General features: G+C 41.7%; 1 protein-coding gene across 2 annotated transcripts in view; it reads left to right on the forward strand.

The window, feature by feature from the left end:
- The window catches only part of Arhgef28 (Rho guanine nucleotide exchange factor 28), a 174600-nt gene that overhangs the window by 128905 nt on the left and 22858 nt on the right, over positions 1–22837 (forward strand). For both annotated transcript variants that reach the window (XM_028790206.1, XM_028790207.1), the window contains 6 exons: positions 1822–1953; positions 4981–5081; positions 7747–7785; positions 7886–7933; positions 13058–13543; positions 14620–14914. In XM_028790206.1, the coding sequence (XP_028646039.1) occupies positions 1822–1953; positions 4981–5081; positions 7747–7785; positions 7886–7933; positions 13058–13543; positions 14620–14914 (1101 nt within the window). The remainder of the gene's footprint in view (positions 1–1821; positions 1954–4980; positions 5082–7746; positions 7786–7885; positions 7934–13057; positions 13544–14619; positions 14915–22837) is intronic.

Genomic DNA, 22837 nt, shown 5'->3' on the forward strand with positions numbered 1-22837 from the left:
CGCAGAAGTGGAGAATTATAGAGTCATTGAGAGGGAGTGAATATTCCTTACATTTGGTGGCCAGGACCCATGGCAACAGAAGCAGAGTAGTAGGCAGATTTGGGACGTGTTTGGGAAATAAAGTGGAGGAGGCCGACGGCCTCCATGATGAAAGCCTTAATGGAGCACACCGCCTGGTCTTAGGCTTAGCCTGACCTTCCGCTTCCTTCTCTCTATCAAATCTTCCCTAGTGCGGGGCTGGAAGGCTTTTGTTCCAGGAGCCAGGATACACTCATGGGCCCTGCTGCTCAGGAGAACCACAGCAGTGCAGGCACCATGTATTCTACAGATGAGAATCCATGCTGGGTCACTGGTTCACACCTGACTGCAGGGATTCTTGCCAGGGTGGGGACATCACTGTCTTTATTTAATCTTTATTTATTGAGTGCACACTTTGAAAAGCCCCTTTGCTCTGCTGGACTGCTGGTTTCCTTCCCTTCTCTTCTTGAATCCCGTCGCCCTTCCAGGTCTACTCAGTGTCCACCCCTTTAGGAACTTCTTCCCAGTCCCAGTTGCGACTGTTGCTCTCCTGCGCCTCCGTGTGGCCATAGCTGCAAGTGTCTCTTCCCCCTTCTCTTTGAAGTTCCCTTGATTAGTCATCAAATAACCATAGCACGAGAACAGCGAATGCTCAGTGAGTCATTCTCTGACCCGAATGTGGTCTAAATGTGTTGAGGATGCTTTAGAATTAATTACAAGGTCCTTGACACATTCTACATTCTAATCAAGACTCCTTTATGTACGTAAACATGCCTCCTTTTACGGAGGTAGTAGTTCTCAAGAAGACCAGAGCACAGATGGGACTGTGTGTGATTAAAAGCAAGTTTGAAGAATCACTCCTCTAAGGAACAGCTAGTATCTTAGTCACAATGTTTAAAATCCTAGTAGACAATACTATATGAGTATTAATTGAATTATATAAGGAAGGTTTTCAGTATACTAATTTACTGAAAGCTACACTTGAGATATTTTATACCAATAAATTTTTTAAAATTATGTTAAATTCTCTATGCTAAAGGAAGCTGCTACCAATTGGTGTGGACTGCAGGGCTGTGTAACTTTTCTGTAAGGGGCCAGCTGTAAGTATTTTAGTCTTTGCAGGTCACAGCCTTTTGGGGATATAGTTTTATGTGCTCATGAGCATGTGTTTATACAACTTTTATAACTATGAAGGCAGGCTGGGGTCATAGTGCAGTGGGTACAATTCTGGCTGAACATGTATGGAGCCTTGGGTTCAATTATTGTATCATGTAAAAAAGCCATGGCGGCACATGCCTGGAATCCCAGCACTTGAGAGGTAAAGGCAGGAGGGTCAAGTGTTCGTGGTTCTCCTCAGCTACATAGGGTGTTTGAGACCATCATGAACTACCTGAAGGACTCTTTTGGGGTCGGGGGGGGGGGAGGTAAGAAGAGAAAAAAAGACAAGAAAAGAAAAAAAGAAAGAAAAGAAAGGCTGAGTTATAGAATAACAGTTTCTGACCAATTGTGATTTATTAACTTTTGGTCAATCACAATATCTAATCTTTTGTCATTGTGTTGCAACAAATTGTTGTCTACAAAGTTCATGCTCATGAGTCACGTGGCAGTGTTACAACCAAATTAATTATTCATTAAAACAATCTCATAATGTTTTAGTAAGTCAACAGTTTTGCACCGAGTTTTATTCATTATAGCCTGGGGCACATGCAGCCCACCTGTCACAGGTTGGACACACCTGGTAAACTAACCTATCTCTCTGTGAATTTATTGCTTACATTTAGTTTCGTTTTTCTCCTTTTTTAGCTGAGAGTCTGCAAGTTGCTGTGAAGGCTTCAAAGATGGGTGATGTAAGCCAGTCGTCTGAAGAAGGCCCTGGAGGGGCTGTGCTGACTGACACACCCAGTACACAGGATGAAGCAGCATCGCCCACTGCTTGTAAGTGACAGTGCAGGACTTGGCCGTGAGCCTGTGCATATCCCCAGTGCACACAGTGGTCACATAAAAAACAAAAGCAGTAACTACCTGATTTCAGGGGAACTTATTGTAATTTTTGTAATTAGAGAAAAAAAAAAACCTTGAGAATAACCATGCTGCTCATAAACAGATGTTCTATGTGACAATTAATGACACTTGTATTTCAAGGACAAAGACTCATACTGGTAGGCGATACTGTTTTGTCCTCTGGGTAAGCCCTGCATCTTCCCCAAATCATGCCCTGACTAGGGTTTCATGACTTCTTGGATGAATTTTTGAAAGGACTTTCAAACCTTTTTTTAAAGGGTCTCTGCAATCCATTAAGCAAACAAACTTTCGAGTATAATCTTCGGGGTGTCAACTGAGGAATCATAACTCAGAAAGCTAGAAAGCCTCTCTTACCCCCATGACATAAAGATGCCCACATGAGCATGAGGCTCGGTGACATCATTATAGAAACGGTTGCCAAACAATTCTATTTTGGTTTTTATGGTCCCAGGATGATAGAACCGAAGGCCTCGAACACGCTAGGCAAGCAGTCTACCGCTGAGCACCACCCTCAGAGAGTCTTCTTCATGTCGGGATATATTCTGTATTTTGAGCAGATCTCAGTTCATGATCCTCCTGCCTCAGAAGTGCTGAACTTACAGGTGCACGCCATCATACCCAGCTGTCGTTATATTCTAAAAATAATCTAAATACCTAATTCCAAAAAGGATTCTAAAAATAATCTAAATACCTAATTCCAAAAAGGATTCTAGGAGCATAAAGAGTATATTTTTCATGTGAAAATGGTAAAAACCTTACCTTGAAAGATTTTTTTTTTTTTTTTGAGACAAGGTCCCATGCGGCTTTCACATGACCTTAAATTTACTATTGTAGTTGAGAATGGCCTTGAATTTCTGACTCTCCAAGTGTAAAGATTATAGGTGTGTGCTGCCACAGGTGTTCTGTTTCGGAATTTCTTTAACAAATCCCTTGTTCAGTAGAATGCCTAGAAGCAGTATAACTTTTTAGTTCTGTTCATTTTTTTTTTGTTTTATCACAAGCACCCAAAAATTATTTTCCCCTCTCAAATTCAGCTTTATTTAATCCGGGCTTTCTATTTTCAGAATGTGCACATATGTTTTTCATTTCAAACAGCCAGATTCACCAGGGGAGTTGTACTGCTCTGGGTGATTTCCTTTAGAAGAGCCTCATTATGCCATTGAGGAAGTGCTCTCTAAAAATACTGAGGGTATGCTACTCTCAGACCCGCCCCAGGGACAGCTGGGAGGCTCCACTGTGCCCCTGCAGCTGTCTGAGGCACGTGCTAGGTCCTCTCCTCCCTCCAGGCAGGCCAGTGAGGGTTCTCCCTGTCAGGATTTGTATTTTGGAGGCTTCCTAAGGGACACTCATTTGCTAGACCTAGAACAGTCTGCCGTTAGGATCAGGCCGGGAGGCACAGGTGAACCCATATGCTGGAAGCCATCCATTTTGGCTTGGCTTGGACCATGGTGCTCCGAGAGTCTGATCTCTTTATACTTCTGCTAAGGGCAGAAGACCATTCCTCAAAGAAGGCATGGGATTCAGGGAGGGTCTTTGTGAAGTAAGCCCGTGTCAGTCTGAGGTTATAAACCAAGCTCATCAGTATACTTACCAAAGGAAACTGTTATAATCTACTGTCTAGAGTGGTCAGTCCAGCAGAGACCCTGTTGCTACACATGGGGGCACAGAAGGTATGGAAGCTCCAGCCTTCTCCCTCTGCTTGGCTCCATATCAGCTTCCTCCAACATTTAACTGTTAATGTAAGAAAGTGGGGAAGAGGAGCCGACTAGTTCCTTGTTTAGAAATGGCTTGAACATCTCTTTAGGAGTTAGGGAAAGCTGCTATAAATTGTCCCTCCAACATCATTGCCTAAGAAGTACTCAGCTTTCTCCCAGTGACCTTGGGTTTTTCACTTGGTTCTTATTAAATGGCTCCCACTCAAACAAAACTCTGCTTTAGAAGAGGCTTTTGGAATCCTGGGCAGCTGTCATTTTCTGACGGCAATACAAGTGATTTTGCTCATTTAAACAAAGAGAAAAGAACAGCCCCTTGTTTGAAATAAAGATGCGTAATGACACCATATTTTTTAAAATGTTTATAAACATCACAGAATGAATACTTTGATCAGGGTCCTGGTCAGATATTGCTCCAATGAAGTGTGTGTGTGTGTGTGTGTCTCCCAGCTTTGAGAAGCCTGGTTTGAATCAGGAAAAGGTGAACATAGCCTAAGTTTTAACTGAAATCTGTAAAGAAATGATGAAATCCTGCCAACAGGTTTCACGGGTAAAGATAAATTTGTATTTGGAACTTAACATCTTTCGATCAGTTTCTGTGTTTCCCTAGGTTAAATGTACAGTGTTTACAGTGTTAAATCTTAAGTGTGAAATGTGAACAAAGCTGGAAATGAGGAGAAACTGAGGCAGGCTCTCAGTTTTTATGACTCTGACAGTGGCATTAGCCACTTCCAGCCTTCTTAGAACAGTATCCCTTTTGCCTCTGGACCTGCCTTCTAAACCTTGTCCATCAGCTGCTGCTCTTGTATTGGCCACGAGGGAGCCTTTTACGGACCAGGGTCTGCCAAGAGACCTTGCTTTTATTCTACTGGGCACCTGTTTTAAATTACTTCTTCCCCAGGAGGCTTTTTCCTATTAAATGAAAGCGAGATGTAGACTCGGTACCACAAACAGCACATGGACACATGAGCCCAAGAAAGAAGCACAATTAAATGCCGGGTGACAAAGGATGCTGCTTGGTGTCTCTAAGCCTGTAAGCTCCAGGAGAGCAGGGACGGTGGGCTTTCTTGCGATCTCTAGCGCCCCCTGTAGGAGCACTCAGTATGTATTATCTTGTGATACTTCTTTTTTTTTTGAAGTGTGCTTCAGTTGTGTACAGAAGAACCCAACTGGCCGGCTGATGTTTGATGTTGTCCTTTTTGTTTCTGTCTCAATGGCATGCTTCCAGCATTAGTCACAGAAGGGACAGAAGGAAGAGGCTGTTGGGATGTGGATCCTGGGCTCCAGGGTGTGGTAACCGACTTGGCTGTCTCTGATGCAGGGGAGAAGGTATTGTTAATTGTTAACCAACTTGCTAGTATCCAGAACTATTGTTTTGTATCCAAAGTAGCTTCAGCTCTCAGGCAGTGAGAGGATTGAAAATACTTCTTCTGAATTGTTTCTGATCCATTTAAATATCTATATTGAAACTTTCTAAACTATTTCTTCTTTAAATGTTCCTGTTCTTTCTATATCATGTAAGTGTTTTAAAAAAAAACAACTGAAAAGTTATTAAAAACAAAACCAAAAAGCTTGAAAACCCTCATGTGTATATGTGTGTCTGCACTCTCTGACTTCCGGCTTACTTTCTGCGCTGCAAACCTTTGCTTTTCCTCACTACTTCCGGCAACTCTCTGTTCGGGAGGTGGCCCCCGACATTGGGATGCTTCACCACCAGATGGCGCCCTTGGAGCTGAACTGATTTGCACTTTGGAAGTCTTGCTTCTGTTCTCTGCTGTGACCTTCTGCTCCTCACCCGTACTCCACCTTCCTCTCGCAGACTTGGAATCCACATAACCACCTTTTGCCTGTGCCACGGTGTTCTCTGATTCTTGATATATGTAGGCTGTCACTGTCTCTTTGTAAATGACATGTATACAGCTTCCTAGTAACTTCAAGTGTGTGATTTTATAAGCAGGGGAGGAATTACACTGTGCTTCTGGGAGGTGGGGAGTCAGGTCAAGTGTGTTTACTTGTCTAGCATTGATTTGGTTCCATTACCAAGTACTGATGTGCACCAGTGTGGGGCTATACCATATGTTACAGACGCAACGTCTTACTGGTACATGGTTTCCAGGTATGTGACACAGTACAGAACCAAGTCTAGCTTTCAGAATTTCACAGAAAAGTCAGCTCTGATTTAACATTCATTTGCAAAGTTCAGAGGCCCAAGTTAATTTATGAATGCAGGATTTTACTCTACTCACTCTGATTGTAAGCTGTGAAACTAGTTTATCTTAAATTGTCTCTGCATTTCGGTATGATCGTCACTTTGAAGTGTGGAGCGTGTAGCTCCCAATTGCTCCTAGATTTTTAGGGAGGAATGATAATTGGGCGATGGCAGCTTCATTCTGCACAGAAAATGGCTTGGCTCCTACCCCTGACTCAGTTACAGGTGGAGAAGTGAGTTCAGGTTTCTCTATTAACATCTGGAAAATCTGACACTTGATGGGGACTTTTGAGAATGGAGATAAACAGATGTACAAGAAGATCACTTGGCTAAAGTTTTAAGCAAGCATACAGTGGATGTCTTGGCATTAGCGTTCTTAAAACGATTAGGTTAAAACAAAATTCTCAAAGAATGAAAAACAATAACCCAAGGGTAGAAATTTTCCTCTCAATGATCAACTGTAGTTACACAGTAGAACCACCAGGTGGCACACGAAGTCCATTAAAAAGACAAGTTCCTTGTAGCTTCTCAAACCCAGAGGTTTGAGCAGTAAGTAACCAAATGTAGCACAATCCAATTCACTTCTGCGTGTTTACTTCTTTGTAGAGTATAAAAATTGGAGGTATCATGGGGTTTTTTTTTTGTTAGTTTTTGTTTTTCCACAAAAGCAATGGATGGGCCAAGGAGGCTCATGAGACACGCAAGAACTTACCACCACCAAACCAGAGTGCTTAGTCCTGGTGTCGTCCATACGTTTGAGCAGAGTTCTAAAGTACTGACATCACCTCTCTCTCTTCTACCTTTGTCCCTTCCTTGTTAAGAGACTGATTAGCAACAAAAGCTGTACTGACAGTGTGAAGGAAAAGGACATTGGGCTCACTTGTCACCAGCTTAAGCTAAGTGCCTCCTTTAAGCAACAAGGTGCACCATGGTTGACTTTCTTTAGGGCTTAGCATGGCGTGTGCTCAAACAGAAGCAAGCGTCATACAGGAGGCTGCAGGCTCTTAGAGGCTGGGGAAATGGATGGTTTTCTATCTCACAGAATGTGGAGTCTGTAGTGTTTGTTGCTACTTATTAAAGAGAACGCGAGGGAGTACAACGGATAGTCACTTATTTGGTGAGTGCCCCTTACAATGTGAGGCGCCATCTGTAGATTTGTAGATATAGTATTAAGTGCATAAAATCTTACTATTCATTAGTTTACTGATGAGAGAAAACAAACAACACATAAACAAATACTTAATGTAGTTTTGGGAACTAGAGCCCTCAGTATTTACATATTCCCTGATGTTCAGTGGTGTGAAAGAGACAAAGTCTGAGGTTATAGGCCCCATCCCCAAGGAGAAGATGGCCAGCATCCTCTGGCTTCATTCATGGGCTTTGAGCTGGCTGAGGTGGGATCTGGAGGATACCAACTAAGCGCTTTCTGGGGCTATCTCTTTGTAACCAGTCGCTACCTGGGCATCATGGTTCTCCAACATTGAGATGGGGGAGCTAGAGTCCCGGTGATGTTCTGTAGTGTCCATAGAACAAGGTGCAACAGCCTCTCCTGGTGTTTCTTTACCATCATCTATGACATTTTAAGGGATGATTGGGTAAGAGTTGTCATACATCTCTGAGTTTGAATGAGTAAGACCTATATTGTCAAATGGCTGCTTAATTCCCCAGCCTGGGATAGTTACTATAGTAATGGAGTTTAGACAGGGAAGCCCATATGTCAGGAATACTTGAGAGCTTTCAAAAGTCGGGTGGCTGTTCATTTTCTTGTGTTTTTATGTATTTTAGGTGGAATATAGAAGTTTTTCAGGTTCTTCACAGTCAGAGGTGAGCTACGTGTGCTTTAAACATGTTCCGTCCTTTCTCAAATTGTAACTTAGGAAGCTTTTCAAGAACTTGACACATGTAATCTTTTTTATACCCCCAGATTATACAAGCAATACAGAATTTAACACGTCTCCTCTACAGCCTTCAGGTAAAGACTCTCCTGTAATTTCAACCTTGTGAATGTTTCTTTTAATGTACTTTGATGATTTCCAGACCTCAGAAATTAGAACATTTGAAAGGTCGTAAGCCATCCTAGAAGAGCGCCAAACCCCCTAGGTGTCACTCCGCCAGACGAGCTGCGTTCACCTGGTTTTGTAATCACTAGGCAGCACGGCACTGTCACATTTTACTCGATTCTTCTCAGAAACCATAAAACTGTTCATGTCTCTCAATAATAGCAATGAATCTGCTTGGGTCTGACTCAGTGAAACGCTTAGGTGAGTGCAGCATGACGTCATGATTTCTGGTGAAAACTAAAATTCTCGCCTAAATGTGTGTCACCTCCACATCTGGCCTTAGTCCTCTGTGAAGAGCCTCTAAATAATTTGCAGGCTCCTCTGTGCTTTGGTTTGCTCATCACTCAAAAGCAAATGGACCACGGAGCCTCCTACCAAGAACTTGTTACCTTTTAAGGAAGGCGGAGAAATCACAATACTGGTGTAAACTGGAAGACTGTGTAATCCCTCAGATGATACACACTAAAGAAGCTATTGGTGTGCCCAATGTGCTTTCTGTGGTGGTTAGAAATTTTTAATGCTATCAAGGCAATAGTTACAGTGTAGACATTTTTGAGAATAAAAATCAAGTACAATGTCTGGGGTTCTAAAGAGAGAATTGCTGTTGTCAGGATCATTTTTTAAAAGGCAAACAAACCAATAAGACATTGGTTACCATGTTGTGTGTATCCCTTCAGATTTTACATTGTTCCATGTTACACGTCGGCAACACACGTTTCGGTGGCGTCACTTATATACAGCATGGTTGTTAACGTATGTATAGTATTCAGGTCTATAGAATTCAGGCCCAATTATTTATATTTGTGTTATTGATAGCCCAAAACATCAACATCCTTATAGTGAGTACTTTTAACCATAGCTGAATGTTTCCATGGGCTAAAATTACTATAGTTTTTGTGATTTCAGTAAACTGCCAAAATGAATCAGTCATCTCCTTTTCTTTTTCCTCCCTTCCCTTCCTCAATTTAAAAGTAGAGCGAGCTCTCAGATTACTTTAATTTGTACTTTTCTTATTACCAGGACCAATCATGGCCTCTCGTTTTTCCATAGCTCATGGTTTATACCTTAGGACTGTTAAAGGGAAGGCAAGTCTAAATCTGGAGCAGAGAGCAGAGTGACGGCTGCACTAGATGGTTTCTTGTGTATATGTTGACAATAGGAAAACTTTCTCTTCAGCGTTACTGATCCCATGCCTGTTCTTGTTCCAGTACCAGCACCGCCCCTCGATTGCAAAAGCTTTGGATTACACTTGAGTATTCAACAACACTAGTTCCCTCTTAGTATTTTTCTATATAATTTGTATATGTTACAAGGTTTATAGATCACACTGTCCAGTGTCCTAGATTAAAACAGCATTGTATTTATCAACTAAATGGAAGAGAACTTGTGCTTCTTCTCCAACCAGGTCTGTCTGAGAACAAGATCAGTCCCTTCTTATTTTAGGTTATACTGGAAGCTTTATAATTGTCTTTATACAGATACCCTACAAATTAAAAAAAAAACCATATGACTATGTTTATCCAATGGCGGTTGTGAATAAAAGATATTAGTTTTTGTGTATATTTTATTATCGGATAACTCATTTAACTTCAGTTTTTGTTTTAATAAAATTTCTCATAGATTCTCTGGAATGTTTCATGTAGAAAGTTTAAAAAATAGTACAATGACTATTTTTCAATAATTACAACAATTCAATTTTCTTGGTTTATTGCTTTGGTTAGATACAGGGCTATCTAACTTTCTGGCATGGGACATGGTACTGAGATCTGCAAATGTGTTGGGATGCATTTGGACCTATCCTGGGACACATGTGGTACATGCACCACAATTTGTTCATGTCTCTGTCTGAAACTATGTTAACAAACAGTGGTGAAAGTAAACTTCTTATCTTATTCATACCATGTGGGGGTGCCTTTACTGTCTTATGTAAGGTATTATGATCCATTGATTATGTAAAACAAACAAGCTGTTTTTTAGATGTCAACTGAAAAGCTTTGGGCTTTAAAAAGTCCATTAAACTCTCAGGGACTGTAAACATTGAACATCCTGACTTGTGTTGCCTGATGAAAAGATACGGAGTCATTTTTGTTTTTGTTGTTCACCTCTAAGTGCAGCCCTATGTGTATCTTTGGTTCAGAAGAGTTTAGCAGCCTATTGACCCTCAGTTTTGCAATATGTTAAGTCATTGGTTCTCAACCTGTGGGTCGTGACCCCTGGGTGACCCTTTCACAGAGGTTGCTTAAGACCATCAGGGAAGACAGATATTTACATTACTATTCACGACAGCAGCAAAAGTACAGCTATGAAGTAGGAACAAAAGTAACTTTGTGGTTGGGGGGTCACCACAAGATGAGGAACTGTATTGAGGGGTCGCAGCGTTAGGAAGGTTGAGAACCACTGTGTTGACTACGAACAGGAAATAGCAATGTCTCCAGTAGATTTCCTAGGCTGGTCTTAGGATACGGGGTCTGAAATATTTCTATTTTGTGGGAGAGTCCTGTCTTTAGAAGCTGAACTTTTACCCATTTCTGAAAATGACAATTAGCCCCTCTTCTAGAGTTGGAGAAGATAGGCTGAAAAGGGAAAGGACCCAGGCACGTGAAGTGAGAGTGAATTAAGAATTCCTGAACATAAAGTCAAATGTGGAAATCAATATCCAGTCTTCAGTGTATGCTTGTGAGAGGGAAGAAAACTGACTTTATCCCAATCTCAAGCAGACATGATACTTTCCTCAGGCTTACACTGGGTTGTGCTAATTGCAATCCTTACACAAAGCTAATGCCTATTTGTTTTGGCATGCAAAATAGGGAGTTTGTTGGCTTTATCTTTCAAATACCCTCAGAGTCTAGGGTATTAAGTAGTGGTAGCACCTACAATGCTGTCAGGCCAGCAGGGTGCCAGTGGTTTATTAACGCTATGTTTGAAGACCACACTGGCTAGTGCCCACTCTCGATGGTGACCATTGCTCTTCTTATAACAGCTCTCCAAAGTCACTTATCAAGAGTGACCATGAGGTTTTTTTTCAATTAATTTTCAAATTTAAAAATACAAATTATATTTCAAAAGACCCTAGTGAATACATTTTCGAGTCTCATTCCAGGTCAAGTATGAATTTAAAACATCTTAGTTTGTAAACTTTCAGAAATATGGAAAAGTGCTGATCACACACACACACACACACACACACACACACACACACACACACGAATGGGCAAATCCCCATCTTCCCAGGGTACATGTTACATGGGCAATTTGAAAATGTCTTAGAAAGCAAAGATTTGAATTTATCCTTAGGATGGTAATGTCTTCTCGTTCAGAGTTAAGCCACACATTCATGCCCAGTGTGTGTCTCAATTGCAATGTGTTCCTTCTGTATATGCTTGCACTTTAAATGGGAACCTTCCAAGTTAAAAGCTTCCAAGAGTATTCACTATAGATTTGTTTGTTGTTGTTGTTTTGGTTCACTGGCATCTTTTCAGATCCTGGTAATTCTTTCCTGTGATGTTGCTAAGTTCTTCATAGTCAGATACTACGACTCAAAATGGTTTGTTAATGTTCAGTCATATCTGCTGGGATTTAGAGTACCTATTTTCCCTTAACCATAGCTGCCTCCTATTAGCAATCCAGTAAACAATAACTTTAAGCTTAGATGTTTTTTGTATGACCTTCTCGCTCTAATGCTAAAAGCTAGAAGTAAGGAGACTAGTTCTGCCCACTTTCATAACTCCTAAAAACGGCATTAACTGCAATTCTCAGGCATTATGTTATAAAAAGACTATTTGCCAAAAGTCTCCAAATAGTTGACTTTTATTTTTATGTCTTCATGAAAGCAATATATAAAGCTCAAATAATTTCTGGTTTGGGACTCAAATAAAGGATACTACTGTGTTTATATAGATTCTTAAATTCCCACGAATGATTGACTGGGGACCTCAGAAGGAGAAGGAGAATAGACCAGGAATTCAGAGTGTTATGAATTTACCCACTAAGTTTTTACCCAAAGGAGTAACTTAAATACAACCCAACAACCAGCAGCCAGTCATTTCTCCAAAAGCAAGAATGAGAACAATCAACCCTCTGTAGCTGTGAGTTTTTTATCCTAGGTTGAAACCTAACCAACCTTGGATCAAAAAGATGGAAAAAGCAGTTCCAGAAAGTTCAGGAAAGCAGTTGGCTTTCACCCCTTCCCATGTGAATGAAGCGATGTATAGATGGCACATTAGGTGTTGCAAGCAATCTAGAGGCAACTCCAAGAGTTGGGAGTGGGCTGGGGGTATGGGTAGGTTATGTCTTACTACTAAGCCATTTCAGTTAATGACTTGAGCATCCACTGTCTCTCCCTCTCCACCGTCCCCTTAAATATCCACTGGAGTCATCAAACCAAACTCTCTTAGATTCAAAAGACCAGTGATATTGATATCTTATTTCTTTCTTGTATAACTCCTCAAGGCATACTGTTAGGAAATGTAGACACGCCTATTTCAAGCTCAGTGTGCCTTGGATCTAAGTTGGGAAGGAGCAGGCTCTAAAAACAATCCAGCAAGCCTTCCATGTTTTAGAGATATTTCTGATCAAGGGGTAAACAGTCCACAAGCTGTGCTAGCTTTGTGCCTTATTGACAAAGTACCCAGATAACAAGCTAGAAGAGGTAAAGTTGACCTTGACTCATGGTTTCAGTACATGGACACTTGGTGCCACTGCTCTGGGGAAAGCAGAACTTCATAGTAGGGTTACTAGGTAGACAGAGCTATTCGCCTCATGATACAAAAAAGGGCTGCGTCCCAGTATCCGCTTCCAGGATGGACACACACACACACACACACACTTGCGCAGGTATACCCGACTCCACCCCCACTCCCACTGTTACATGACCATCTACGAAACCTATCTCCTAAAGGTTCTACCATCTCCCACCAGCTCTACAGCAGACCACCAGGCCTTTAACCCATAGCATTTGAGGTCCCATTGCCACCCTATATGTAACTCAAGTCTATACTTAACTCATTTGGCCTCTTCTCCCCCTTCCCCTCCCCCAGGCTGCCTTGACCATCCAGGATAGCCACATTGAGATCCACAAGCTGGTTCTACAGCATCAGGAGAGCTTGGTTCCTAGCCACCCCTTCCGAGGTGGCCCCTTGCAAGACCAGGAGAAATCCCGCTACCTGGAAAAGCAACGTGAAGAGCTGGCCAACATCCACAAGCTTCAGCACCAGTTCCAGCAGGAGCAGCGGCGCTGGCACCGCACATGCGACCAGCAACAGCGTGAGCAAGAAGCCCAGGAGAGCTGGCTGCAGGCACGGGAGCGTGAGTGCCAGTCACAGGAGGAATTGCTGCTGCGCCACCGTAGCGAACTGGACCACCAACTCCAGGAGTACCAGCAGAGCCTCGAGCGGCTGCGGGAAGGCCAGCGGATGGTGGAGAGGGAGAGACAGAGGATGCGTGTCCAACAGGGTCTGCTGGGCCACTGCAAGCATAGTCGCCAGCGGAGCCTCCCAGCCGTCTTCTCTCCAGGGAGCAAGGAGGTATGCCTTAGCCCTGTCTACCCTGGGCTTACCCAAACATCTGTGTCCCTCTGGAAGAGCTCACAAAAGTGTCTCAGTTTGGGGGGGGGGGAAATTTTTTTTGAACCTAATTCAAAAATATTTTGACTTGAAATATAGAACATTTAAGGTCCTACACTTTGGGGGGGGGTGTGGGGAGCTATGTGCTCTGAGACACCCTTACCCTAAGAAAAGGATGGAGTTGCCCTAAGAAAAGGATGGGAGTAAGATAAGGGTGAATTGACCTGGAGACACATCCATTGTGAGCACGCTGGTTTCTCAGTGTTTGAAGGACTTATTATAAATGATCTGTTGTGATAGACTAATAGTAACCTATCACATTGTATGGTATGTGTGTTTTTATAGATCACTTAGCTCTTCCTGTGTATTGAACTGAGCAACTGATGGAGGAAGCTTATTTACACCTTGAAAGTTGGTTATAGTGAGTTCAAAATTCATTCCACTAAAGAGTTATTATGAACTGCCCTGATGAAGGACTGAGTGGGTAAAACCACTTAGAAGACCTCTGTTCCCTCTGCATCCACTGTATCATTGCTGGACAATTCCATCTGTCTGGGCAGAGTTTCTGAATTCTGCGATGCGTGTGTGTTTTTATTGATAGTGCGTAAAGCTGTCAAAGTTAACAGGCTTATGGGAAAGAACTGTATTGCATCTGATTTCCCATTCCAGTTTGCTAAATTACTTTTATTGCAAATGTCTTGTGCAGCGAAGGAGACGTTTTCAACCTTTTTACATAGCAAATGTGGGGACACTGATTGCTTTGATTAAAATAAAGTGGAGATTCTCTGATGGCATAGAACTCTGCAGAGTTTTTAAAAATAAGATACATTGTGCATGGCTAATTGGAGTTTCTTGTTCTAGCTCATTTAGAGGGGTTGGGAGGAGAGTAAATGGTAGATTTCTTCCTAACCTCATTCTTATTAAACTTGTGATTTCTAGAACAAGAGTTTTCAGGCTTATGGGACAAATTAATACTCTATGAAACTTGTTTAAATTGCTAAGGAAATCACTGTGTTTTTCTGTGTTCCTTTATACAGGTAACGGAACTTAATCGAGCTGAAAGTTTGTGTCATGAAAATTCATTTTTCATCAATGAAACTTTAGCACACATGTCACTGAACACGTCCAATAAACCAAATCCATCAGGTGTTCCCTGGGACGCTCACCCCTGGGGTGGACCTCATGTTGATTTGACAAGGACTAGTGAGAGTCAAACAGAACTGAAGATAGATGTTTCTCAGCCTTCTGATGTCAACTCTGAACTCTGGACAACAGGGCCGGGCCATCAGAGACCTGCTCTCCAAGAAAACAGCAAGGAGTCTTGTAAAAATGGTAATTAATTCTTTATACATCTTTTGTAAGATGTCAATGTGAAATTGTTCTTTGAGTGGTTGGCTCCTCTGTAGAGTGAATGAACCCTAGTAAGCAGAAGGAATGGTGGTAGCAATGGGTTGGAGGCTTCTTTGGGAAGCCTGAGTCTCCAGCACTCCTAAGTATCTAAATAAATGAGGCCTTGTGGTGGGGCTTAGAGCAATGGTTCTCAACCTATGGGTTGTGACCCTTTGGGGGTTCAAATGACCCTTTCACAGGGGTTACCTAAGGCCAACAGAAAACACAAATATTTACAATTCATAACAGTAGCAAAATTACAGTTATGAAGTACCAACAAAAAATAATCGTATGGTTGGGGTCACCACACCATGAGGAACTCTATAAAAGGGCGGAAGAATCCAGAGGGTTGAGAAGCACTGGCTTAGCGTATGTGATAGGCATGGCCAACAGCATTTCTTAGGCCAGTGGTCTAAGTGATCTCCACTTGAAAGTGGTACACCTTGATATTTATTCTCCCCTGTAGTTAGACCCTGCCACGTCTTGATGTGTGTCTGGGTTGACACGAAGAAATAAAACGTATGGACAGGATTTGTGGCAGTATCCAGATGATTTCCTGTAACGTTAGTGAAGTCTTCTGTTGTACTATTAAACACTCAGACTGAAACTGTTAACATCATTTGTCATTGTAAAAGAAAGGTGTTGTCTCCCCATAAGTACCTTGTAAGAACACAATTTGCTAACCCCATTAAAGCATTTGCCAAATATAAAGGAAGGGCAGCTAGGGTTTCCAACTCCGTGTGAATCCAAATGATTGAAATCTCTGTCCATTTTGAATTGTTTTCCCTGGGATGGGAGGTAGGGAATTAGAAGAACTTGAAACCTCCCTTCAGAAAAACAGATGGTATGCAATCGCATAAACAAATGGCTGGCCACATGGATGGGGAATAAATCACCCACAGTGCAATGATTCAGAAACATAAAACAATCAGGAGTTATAGCAATCTTTAGAACTGGACACAGATTTGTTTCCGGGCTTAACATATATTCTTAGTTTGTCAGTTGGGAGGATCATTTTTCAGCAACAAAAGGTTTTAAAGGCATTCGGTTCCTTCCAATTAGGGAGCAATCATCCTGACACTGCCTGTGAGTTGATTTATGACTGATCCTAGGAACATTGAGCCTTAGTCCTGGCTGACTCTTGACATGGCTTAGTCACTACTGTAGCATTCTCTTGGAGAGAATGAAAGCCTTTTTTAAAACATTGTTTTAAATTAAAAAAAATATGATAAATACTTTGAACTAAAAAGTAAAGGGTCAAGCAAAATTTAGAAAATAGGAAGCCCTCTCATAAATTATCTTGGAATTCAGTCTTGTGGAGTCCAGTTTACAGATGTTGCTGCTGGGCACACGCTGCCTCGCTGTGTTGACTCATTAACTTGCTATGTACAGTGCTTTATGTGCTATTGTCGGTGTGGTTTTGCAGGCTGGCATTGGTATAATTCAAAAACTCCACTTGAGTCAAACCACACTCGTCTTTTGCTTAGAAGTATTCTTCTTGCTCCTTGGGTATTATTTTCTCTCACCTCAGGTTTTAATGTCTCAAGTTCTGAGACATTTGGCAGGATACTCATGACAGACAGAAAAACGTACCAAGGAAATAAAAAGTGATTAGACACAAGGCCGTTCTCTGGGCACAGAAAGTATTAGATGGAGTCAATAGAAATGCTGAGAGAATGAACTTTTTGCTTAAGAAATCAATGATATGTCCAGTGAAGACCAGGGACACTCAGAACATTGACCAGAGGGAGGAAGGTCAACTTCAGCCTGGATCTCTCAGGAGTGTCCTGGGGCATAGAAATAGGAGTCAGGTCAGATCTGCTCACTGCTGAACTTGAGCTAGTCAAAACCTGTTTGCTTAGTTTACCATGAGATGTAATTTCTGGATGAGAGAGAAGATAGTCAAAGAAAGGGAAGAGAGAGGGCATTGGAATGAATTTTTTTTTTTTTTAAGGAGTGATCAGGGACAGCTAAAATTGTTCAACCCATTCCAAGCTTGTATAGCTCTGCAGCTTGAAACTTGTACAGCATTGGCCACTGGTAGGGGGTTTGCTAGGCTGTGAGCACACTCCACACATGCTCTTTTGGGAGCCAGGAGTGGAGGGGGACTGGGCTGGGCAGAAGCAAGCCATGGGTGTAGTGGGTGTTGAGATGATGTGCAGGCCAAGGCGGGGTGTTTTACTTCTGAATCTTTGAGTGAGTGGTTTTTAAGCGACCACTACAAAGGAGTCCTATAGAGCACAGTACTCTAGCTGTGTTTGCCTACAATGTCCTAGGCTGATATTTTTGTTAAATATGCCTTTAACTGTGATTTATGAAAGCTGTACTGTTTTATTGTTGGAATAAGGGCCTCTGTTTCAGGAGGAACCTAAGAATCATTTGTCCTCTTGTCTGGCCCCATGTTATGTTTGGGTCCAGCTCAGAGGAATAAAAATAAGGATTTCTGAAATAGGAGGGCTGACAGAAAAAAAATGTATGTGAAAATAAAGTTCACGAGTGTGTTCAGAAGTCACGAAGACTGGAATTTTCAATGTTTTTGGTTTTTTCCTCCTTACAATCCGACCTCACCAGGACACTTCAGTTCACTCTCTGCTCTGACTTAGTTTAGTTTCTGGGTCACTCTTCCAGCAGCAGCAGCAGTGACCACATGACAGGTCAGCTTGCAGTCCCTGTATAGAGGTTCTCCATTTAACACTCCCAGCCGCCAACACAGTTAGTTCTGTGCTGATCTCATAGCAGAGGGGAAACTCAGGTGCAGCAAGGCCAGCAACTTGTGCGAGGTCACACAGCTGGCGAGGGGACAACCAAGAATCAAAGCCATTTAATGGAACTTGGGGGAGACGTGGAATACATCTATATGCAATGCCTGGCAGTTATTGTATGCAATAACTGGTACTCACAGTTAAGGGCCAGGATTTTGTGTTTGTTTATCCCCCTTCCTCTTTTAATATTACCATTTGGAAACTATTTCTAAAGGCTTTGAATTTCTGTGGCCAAGTCTTTCTTGGGATCTGAGCATCTTCAGATATCATAAATAGCCTGTGGCTTCAGTTACATCCTAGGAGACACACTTTTTTTTCTCAAGGATATTTGGTTTTTCTAATGTCTAATAATAACTCCATTTTATTTCTAAATATTTAAGGTAGCGCCATAAAGAAGTTTACTTTCTAGTTTTGGAAGCTATTTTATGAACAAAATTCTTGGATATTTGAATATTAAATCCAAATTGGAATTTGATTTTATTTGTAATGGATGGATGGTTGGTTTGAGGAATTTTTTTCTTGCCCTCTTCTGAGGGATACCAGCCAAGACCACAAAACATTTGAATTTCTTTGAACAATGAAGTCTCTGTGGGACAATTGCTATGTAATTGGTCCTATGAAATGCCCCATTGCGTTACTCTTAAAGCCCCTCCAACACAGAAAGTCATTTTATCTTATTACTGTGATTTCTGTCCTCTTAGCTTTTAGAACTATAGTACTTTATATTGAATGCATGTAGTTAGTGTCTGTTGCTTGCTCTTTTCACCAATGAATGAAGAAAACATTTTATGGTTTGGAAGTCTAAAATCTCTTTGAGTTTAGGCTCATCTTTTATTTAAAATTTTTAAATAGCTCAGTACTCTATTTTCAGATTACTTAAAATGTTGTCTTTGATGATATACAAGAATTATGATTATGTTATATGTAAAATAAAAAATTAGATCGGGTCCATTTAAATTATTGCTATTGTGCATTGTGATGTGTGTGTGTGTGTGTGTGTGTGTGTGAGAGAGAGAGAGAGAGAGAGTGAGAGAGAGAGAGAGAGAAAGAGAGAGAGAGAGAGAGAGAGAGAGAACATGTTTGTGTATACCAAGTCTATGTGTGGAGGTCAGGAGACAACTTTTGGCAGTTAAGTCCTCCTCCTACCTCGTTGGGGCAGGGTCTTTCTTGCTGCTGCCATGCTGTGTACTCCAGTCTAGCTGGTCTATGAGCTCCTGGACAATTCTGTCTCAGCCTCTCACCCTGCTTTTAGGGGTTCAGGAACTACACATTCAAACCACCACACCCAGTTTCTTTTACATAGGTTTCAGGGATCAAACTCAGGTCATCAAGCTTGTATGGGGAGCCCTTCTACTCACCCAGCCTCCTCAGTGACCCATACATTTGTGGCAGTCTTATAGACATGGAACAGAAGAATATCTTTGTTTATAAGAGGTAAGAATGCCCAGGCTGGTTCCAAACTCCCTATGTAACCAAAGATGACCTTTGAACTTCCCACTTCCTGCCTTTACCTTCCAAGTGCTTGGATTACAGGCATCTGTCACCCCATGTTTAGTGTATGGTACCCAGGATTGAACCTAGGGCTTTGTTCACGCCAAGCAAGCAAGCAAGCAAGCACTCCAGTGGCTCAGCTGCAAGAGTAACTTCATTGTTTTCGTTCCAAAGGAATTTCTCTTGCATTACATATTAGAACCTGGTGCCCAACAAAACATTTTGAAACATAAGGGCCCTATATTCAGAATATCTCATCTTGGTAATGTGTTGCTGACAATTTCTTCTCTTATTTGAACAAATAGGGATAGGTGCATCAGGCTTCTTGCTAACAGGCTTTCTAAGCATAACTGTTTTGAAATTAAAAACTATACTATAGTCCTTCGTCTTCAAACAGTTGAGAATCTGGTAATTTCCAGTGTTTAACAACTATTCTAGAATTCAGAACTTGGCATTTATGTGGACAGTCTGAGTGGCAAGGAGCCATGCCGGAGGCTTTCGGGCCATTTCCTATAAAACTGAAATTGGCGTCAGGCTCCATCAGCTTCAGTGACAAAGGAGCACTTGAAAAGAAACTTGTTTAAGTTTTCAAGGGATGCCAAGCCAAGCACCTCAGACTTGGTGGCTTCCACAACAGAAATTTTCATCCTTAGCGTTCTAGAGGCGGAGTTCCAAGATGAGGGTGCTGGCTGGCTTGGTTTCTGTGGCAGTCTCTCTTCCTGACTGATTGTCTTCTCACTGTCTATTGACAGAATCTCCCCTCTGTGCCTGTCCAAGTTCTAAGCAACTCTCCTTAGAAGAACATCAGCTGTATTATACTAGGGCCTAAACTAATAGCCACACACTTCTTCAATGGCCATATATCCAAATATGTTGAGGTACTAGGGGTTATGTGTTCACTTTGAAGGAGCATAATTAAGCCCTTAACAGGAAATAAGATGGTGACTTTCCTCCCTACAGTAGTTTAAATGTCATGGAAGCCTTAATTTTCATTTTAAACTACTGAAGTCAAACTGTAATTTACCTACTTTGTTTTATTGGGGGGGAGGGGAAAGTTAGGGCAGTGAATTGAACTTTGTTAAAAAATATGACATTAAATCATGCTAAATTGGACTATCTTTATAAACACAGGCTTTTGTGCTATCACGTCTGTATTATTGCGTGGGAACTCGGGCAGCAAATCTTGACTCTGTTGCCTTATTTACGGTATACTTAAATTAAGGTCGGAAATATTGAGTCTGTAAACTCATTTCCTACGACAGCCTAAATAAGAAATTTAAGCTCTGCTTGCCAGCCTAGGCCTTCATTAAATGGCTTTGGGAATCTTGAGCTTCCTCTGTGATTGGTGGATATTAGATGTCTGTGGTTTGGGTTGTTTAAATGAAACAACAATGAAGGCATTGAAACATTTATTATGGCATCAAATTATTATGCAGATATATCTATAGGAGTTCAAAGAAGTAAAAATTCAGAAACCAGTGGGCAGTTCTGTCTTTCTTCTGAAACCTGCCCTTGTAGGCAATGCTGAAGAAGCCACAGTATTGCTTGTTTTTAGTAAGCCACTTCATAACGGAAACATAAAGAAGCAAGCTCAAAGGCTCCGTTTTATAGATGATTGACTTTTAGCCTTCTACAGATTTTGTACCAGGAAAAGGAAACATGCCATTTGCTGGTAGAGTCTGGTGAGCGACAAGCACTTATGCCAACTTCCTGATTGCATGTTCTCCGGGGGCAGGTTGGCTACAGGAGCCAACTGGGCCTGGGCCATCCTGCCTTACTTAGTACATGGAGCCCAGTTCACAGCAGGAGAGCATAACCAGCCGGTGGGTGGATGGGGGTGGGTGGATGGGAGGCAGGAAGCCGGCTGCTGTTCTTTCTCCTCTCTGCACCCCAGGTTCCAGCTCGGGTTGGACAAACTGTTCAAGTAAGAGTCCAGCAAGTATAAATGGATGCAGAGTCTCAGCTTGGTCTTCGTTCATCTTTACCTTTAACGTTGAAAGAAAACTAAACAAAAACACATGCATGTGTATACACGTGTGACCTCTGCATCATATATTTGACATTTCTAGAAAGGTCAAAGTGACTAACAGTTAAATTTGGAAGAAGAGTTGTCTATGACCATTTATGCACTAAATATTCCTGAAAAGATAAAGTTTACTTGCACGAATCACCGCGGCTTGCAAGGGCCATGATCCAACCTTGGTTAAGGGAGCATTGCCCTCCCCAGGTATCAGATTCTGGAAACTGTCTCCTCTAGCACCCTAACCACCAAGGTCCTCTTGTTAGAATCAGTTAAAATGTGATGAGTTCAACTGAGAATCATTTTAACTTTGCCTAAGAAGAATATGGCTACCTGGTTAGGAGGTAGCAAGGCTTTTCTTAAAGGGTCATTCAGTAAATAAGCTATTAGAACCATCGGCTTTTCATTGCAAATAATAAACTCTGCCCCTGAGGCTCAAATGCAGCCATTGACAGTATGTAAAGAATACAATTAGCTGTGTTCCAGTAGAAAGCTACTGATGAAACAGGTAGCTTCAGGCTGGAGAGATGGCTCAGTGGTTGAGAGCTTGTAATGCTCTCCTACAGGATCACAGTTCAGTTCCCAGTACCCATGCTGGGCAAGTTCACAGCTCCAGCACGGGAAGGGGGGATCCAGCGCCCTCTTCTGGACTTTGTGCGTACCGACTTTGTGCGTACCTGCATTGACATGAGTACATAACGCTCCACACAGATTCACAAAACTAAAAGTAAAATCAATCAGGGCTACAGTTAACCTACTCCAGATATTGGTTTCCAAACTTAACCCCACCTTCTGCTTGAGTTGAAGGGTGAGGAAGATTAAACCCTTTTAGCCTTAGAATGTTTATCCAAATTAATTCACCTTTGGGTCATCTGATTCACCTGGATGGATTAACAATGTAATACTATATGGCACCCTGTGCCATTCAAATTACATTTGAATTCATGATCTCATTTGCTGCCTTGTGAGATCACTGTTTTCTCAAATAAGGCAGCTTTGTCTTTCAGTTTCCGTGAAAAGATGAATTCATAAATCAAAAGTTAAATGTACATGATAGAGTCCAAGGTTTGTGGATTAAAATTTGAAGATATTCTCTACTCCCTAAGCTCCCATGCCCCCATTCCTGTTGTGTGGCTGACTGGATCATTATCTAACTGTAAGGTAACAAAAAATAAGATATTTTGGATGGGATGTGTGGCTCAAAGGACAGTTACCACATCTGATATTTCTTACATGATCGATACCTTCATGTCAGGGTTTCTTGCTGCATGCAATAAATGAGGACTTTTCCACCAAGAAATATGATCCGGATGAGGATTAGAAGGAAATATCTAACCCGTGTTTTAATGTTTTCCTTGGAAGATTTTTAACATGATGAGCCAGACCCAGCACACTGACCTGGTTGTTTAAAGACTTCAGTTCAGACCCTGACTCTTATCTAATGCCTGCTGTTAAGAGTTAGGATCCTACCGCTGTGTGATCTCAAAGTCTTGATTTTCCCATCTATACAAAAGATTGGAAAGCGTTCAGAGGACTTAGCATCTGAAGAACTTTAGCATCTCTCCTTCCATTATTATGGAAATAATAATAATG

The sequence above is a fragment of the Grammomys surdaster genome, unplaced genomic scaffold (assembly GCF_004785775.1).
Source record: "Grammomys surdaster isolate TR1022 unplaced genomic scaffold, NIH_TR_1.0 125876, whole genome shotgun sequence".
In the NCBI taxonomy this organism is placed as follows: domain Eukaryota; kingdom Metazoa; phylum Chordata; class Mammalia; order Rodentia; family Muridae; genus Grammomys; species Grammomys surdaster.